The sequence below is a fragment of the Sinocyclocheilus rhinocerous genome, unplaced genomic scaffold (genome assembly GCF_001515625.1).
Source record: "Sinocyclocheilus rhinocerous isolate Xijiao unplaced genomic scaffold, SAMN03320098_v1.1 scaffold1450, whole genome shotgun sequence".
Classification (NCBI taxonomy): Eukaryota; Metazoa; Chordata; class Actinopteri; order Cypriniformes; family Cyprinidae; genus Sinocyclocheilus; species Sinocyclocheilus rhinocerous.
The window spans coordinates 56,989-62,262 of NW_015666201.1; the positions used below are offsets into that span (position 1 = coordinate 56,989).

The 5,274-nt window shown below is 38.1% G+C and overlaps 1 protein-coding gene across 1 annotated transcript in view; it reads right to left on the reverse strand.

The window, feature by feature from the left end:
* The window catches only part of notum1a (notum, palmitoleoyl-protein carboxylesterase a), a 10,441-nt gene extending 7,360 nt beyond the window's left edge, over positions 1–3,081 (reverse strand). The window contains exon 1 of the mRNA XM_016543418.1: positions 2,568–3,081. Within this exon, the coding sequence (XP_016398904.1) occupies positions 2,568–2,920 (353 nt within the window). The 5' untranslated portion in view covers positions 2,921–3,081. The remainder of the gene's footprint in view (positions 1–2,567) is intronic.
* Positions 3,082–5,274: the final 2,193 nt, after the last annotated feature.

Genomic DNA, 5,274 nt, shown 5'->3' on the forward strand with positions numbered 1-5,274 from the left:
TCTAGTGTAGGCAGACTTTAGCTGTTGTAGGCACGGTGTTACTCACCTATTGAGAAGAAACAAAGCAACCTCGGGGTCCGATCGCAGGCCTCCGCTCCTTGAGTTCTCTCCAGCGCTGGAAAGCTGATCCGATATTTACACGGGTCCTACTTCTTGCCTTATCGTTCCGCAGACGTTTTCCTCTTTTGTTTTTTATCCGCCATCTCTATCTTTCTGTCGCTCGGCTCGGCTAATGTCCGTCCCATTCACTGAACGCGCTCTCCTCCACATCACGAGTAGACACGCCCCTTATTGCTGATTGGCTACAAGTTTGTTTTGCGATTCGGCCCGAATCAGTTTTCTAAAGTGTTTTTGAAAAATCACATACCCTGCCTTTAATTATGATTCGTAATTGGGAACATCAGGAATTTGCAAGTCAGAATCTCAGAAACAGATGATAAATTAATGCCGGTTTGCTACTATATACAGTGGGTGCGGAAAGTATTCAGACCCCCTTAAATTTTTCACTCTAAGCTTTTAGATTCCCACTTCATCATTTAACTATGTAGATCTTGTGTAGAGATTCTTTGTATGTAGCATTAATAATGTTAATTATAAATGCAATCAAATTTGAAAACCCATATCCCTGTGGATATCCCTTAATCCAAAACACTGTGATGTGCATAAATGGGATATGCATAAAGTATGCTTAAGTTGCTTCATATAACACGTTTTTGAATGTCAGTTGTTTGACAATCCTTATAGCAGCAGATAGGATTTTATTTGTTGCATGATAATATGTAGTTTCATAACACAACGATGCTGGAGAATAGTATGATCAAGACCCAAAATGATCATGTAAAATAAGGAAATGCGGTACAGGATACATTGACAGATTTACAAGATTTTACATTATTTAAAGATATCGTTATTATTAGATTATTTTCCACTGGCAATATTGGCCTATACACTGTACTGTCGCAAGGAAAGCGTACTTACGCACAGCTGGATCAAATTTTCTACTTCTGTACATCTGTCCCCACTTTTACATTTTACAAGAGTCTAACTTTTTAACTTAAGTGCTTAAGATTTAAATTTAAGACAGCAGAGGCTCAGGTATGTCATGTAATGATGTGTCTGGTGCCTAATAAATTATTCATATTGTACATAATGTACATAACAGTCATTTCGAACATGGTAGTTATATTGTAGTGTCTAAACCCAAGCGATATACTGCCCCAATATCATAAAACCAATCAACCAATATTCCGCTCTTATAAGAATTCCCCTATATACCCTGTAGTGATTGGGCAATATAGCCAATTAGCTCATGTTGTGTTGACCTCAGTATCTTGAGTTGAGTTTCAGTCACCAGGCATGCCAGAAAAGTGACGCATTCAAAAATCCAAACAAAGTGAAAATTGGTGCAATACTTGGAAGGTGTGGGTGGAGGAATGTTAATGTTTCAGAGCTGGTCATTGAAAACCCATAAGGATTGACCACTACTCTGGGGACGACGTGTCCCTCATGATGGTTTTGAACTTGCTCTGACATTTTCAGAGACATAGACAGCTTTTTTCTGTTATAGCATCAAATAAAATGGATATTGATTCTAAAAGATCAGCAGTGGCAGGTCTACAAAAGCCAGTTGGAGATCTCACTGAAATCAGGCATTTCTACTATATATTTGTCATGTCTACCTCAGCTGCACATCAACTCCAATGCAGTTATTTTGCATATACTGTAAATACTGTAAACTCTATAGATCATATTAAAGCACATATTTCCTTCCTACTCTACACACACTGCATTACTATTTATTCTAGTGATTCCCTTGCAAGTCTTCTCAACCTGGTCCTGGCGTGCATAACTTGCTCTGACATCTTCATCCCACAATTGTATTATTGTTTTCATATTAATATTACACTCGTGTTTTAATAAATCTTGATTTAACATGAAAGTGTCATGCCATTGTCTTTCTCCGGATAAACGGATGTCAAAACCTATTAGATGTAGACTGACTTAGACTGTACTAGACAACAAACTCTCACTTCATGAATTCATCTCAATTCATGAATATGTCAACAAATTGAAATGAGCAACTTAATTGTAATTGCTGCCATAAGATTAAGTAAAACCAATGCAGTGATGCCAAAGCACTTGCTTAAGCAATTGATTTTGAAACACCAAGTGAAATCAGGAAGCAATGACAGAAATTGTTGTGACAAGGTGGATGGACACACAAAAACTGTTATGAAAACATTAGACTTTAGGGGTAAAAAAAAAACATAGCCATATGCATATAGTTTGAAATACCACAGGTACTGTCAGTAGAATCATAATAATATAACTCTTCTGATTATGTAAGAAACGTACAATCTTTCTGTTGATAGTTTATGACACTGATGGCTCAAGTTAACAAAGTTTTATTGTAGCCTACTTTAGTAACACTAACGGATGAGACTAGGGTGTGAATCTGAGCGCGCAGACGATGCAGTGCTGCATGCGCCTGTGATGCCCAAATATACTAAGTTGGCAGACCACTGGGTTACCTGAGGTTTGTGATTGTAACCGGCTTGCTGTCTTACCCTGCTGGGGTCCCGTCGTTACAGGTGACTGATGTATTCTCCAGGAAATGTAGCTTCATCTCGTAGTCGAGCTTCTGGGCCGAGCAGGGGTAGAGGGACTGCGCCAAGTTCTTCACCTGAGTCATGAAATTGTCCATGTTTTCTTCAACCGCTGTGAAATCCAGTGAGAAGCTCTCGGTGGTTTCGGTGCGGTCCCGGTAATGAGCGGAGGGAAGCGCTCGCCGCGGCTGCGGGTTTCGCCCTCCGCGCAATTTCCTCGCGCCGAGCGCGCCGGACTGAATCAACCCCAGCATCACAGCCCAGTGAAAGACATCCAGCACCCTTATGCACCTCTGCGGCCGCCTGCACTCCATCACGCTTTCCTGAAAATCCTGAGAGGTTCCTGAAAATCTGCAGAACCGGTTACACAAAATTCAACAGCAAAACAGTTACACAAAGCCTAAGTAACTTAAGTGAGATGAACAGGTGAGCTTTCTCAGTGCAAAACTTAGGAGTCCTTTATGTTTTTTTTCTTTCTTTCTAATGTTCAATAGACTGGTTCCTCCACTGCCAAGAAACTCCTAAACGGACTGTGGCGTGCTCTTCTGTTCAATACCTGTGTGTTTAGCCGCTCTGGGTTTTAACCCTGCTCTCTTTCCCACGGACCAATCGCTGTGGAGGGCAGTGCAACGGGGCGTGATCCAGGCGCACTGATTTCTGTCCATTTCATTTATTGAAAAAATGCCCATAGTTTGGTCCTTTTGATCTACGATATTTTACTTGATGTGGTAGCTTTTATTGGCATTGAAATGCCTGTTTCCTAATCCACGCGAATTTATAGAGTGAGAATAAGACTCTTCTGATACACACGGCTTTCGTGCACTGGAAAAAAAATATATAAATATATGCAACACGAATAGCGGGAGAATCTACAAGCGGCAGTGGAACCTAAAACGCACACAATATTGCTACTTTATTATTAGGTTAGTATTATAGGCTATTACTATAACCTAATAATAAAGTAGCAATATTGTGTGCGCTTATAAGACTCTTCTGATACACACGGCTTTCGTGCATTGGAAAAAAATATATAAATATATGCAACACGAATAGCGTGAGAATCTACAAGCGGCAGTGGAACCTAAAACGCACACAATATTGCTACTTTATTATTAGGTTAGTATTATAGGCTATTACTATAACCTAATAATAAAGTAGCAATATTGTGTGCGCTTTATATAAATGTTATATTTAATGTAAATGTTATTTAATATAACACAAATGTTATATTTAAAGTTAGGCATCAAATAAAATATAAAATATAAGTTCTATATATAACATAGAACTTATTTTTTATAATCTATTATTTGATGCCTAACTTTAAATATAACATTTATGCAACTCTTTTGTAACTAGGTCCAGTGTAGTTTGCTCTTCTTCTTTTTTGTACTTTCCCCATATGTCTTCACTGCGAACTTATGCAGGTATTTTTGTCAGTATAGAGATTCCGCGACTTTTTTATCTACAAGAGTCTGTTGACGGGGCCCCTGAAGATCAAAGGAGTCAGTCATCATCCTCCACCCGTATGAAGCCCCGTCCAGACTTTCCCTCTGCTGTATTATAGATTTGGAGTCGGAAGGGAAACCCGCACCTTACAGGAATGCTCCTTTTTTTGTGGCTAAATTAAATGTTTCCTTGCTAGAGTAAATGCATTTTTTTTTTATCACGTTGTCAGTCAAACAAGCAAATTCCCTTTTCGTCACCACGGTTTAAGGCTTGTGCTGCTCTATTCATTTCATCTCGCTTATTTAAATTTTATTTTATTCACTCGAGACCTTTAATTCTCTTTGCCTTTACAATGATGTCTTCATTAAAGTGTTTCACACATCGCATTAATGTAATGGGGTTCGCTGGATTCCTGCTCCAGCCATTCATCGGCCATTGAGTGGTGAGATAAAAGGGTGTCAAGTGGCTGGTGTTAACGCAACACTTAACTTTACCCAAGCCTGTTGTTTCAGACCACTGCTCTCACTTTTATGCATGCAGTGCCGTGGAAACGGGGGAACTCGCCCATTAGCGTCGATTCATTCCGTCACTTACCGCGAGTCCTCCTTTGTTCAGATGCTAAACACTTGAAGAATAGATCAGACACTATTCAGACGTAGATACATGGACCATTAAACACTCAAGCCCATAGGTAGGTCTGTCCAACGTTGGCTGCAAAAAGTACTGGGACACTTAAGCTTAAATAAAAATAAATAAATAAAAAATACAATAATAATAATAATAATAATAATAATAAACAGCATTAATTTGCTAATGAAATATCAGATTAAATATGAAATATGTTTAATATTAAACTAAAACTTGAAAATAATAAAACACTTAAAAAAAAAAAAAAAAGACAAACAGTAGGCTTATTTGGACATTTGTGATTGTCAGTGGACCCATTTTGATAATTGATTTTCTACACCTGCGGTTACTCCACTAGGACATCTGTTTGAAACTGAACCGACTTCAAGCACTAAAAAGTACTGGCACGCGTTTTCAATACTTTTTAATGTCACTCTTTTAAAGTAAATTAATAACTAACTAACAAACTAAATAAATAAATAAGTACTTACTCAATGATGATTTGCTTGATTCCACAATATAAACAGAATGTATGCTGTCAATTTATGCTGCCAATTGTAAAAAAAAAAAAAAAAAAAAAAAAAAAAAAAAAAAA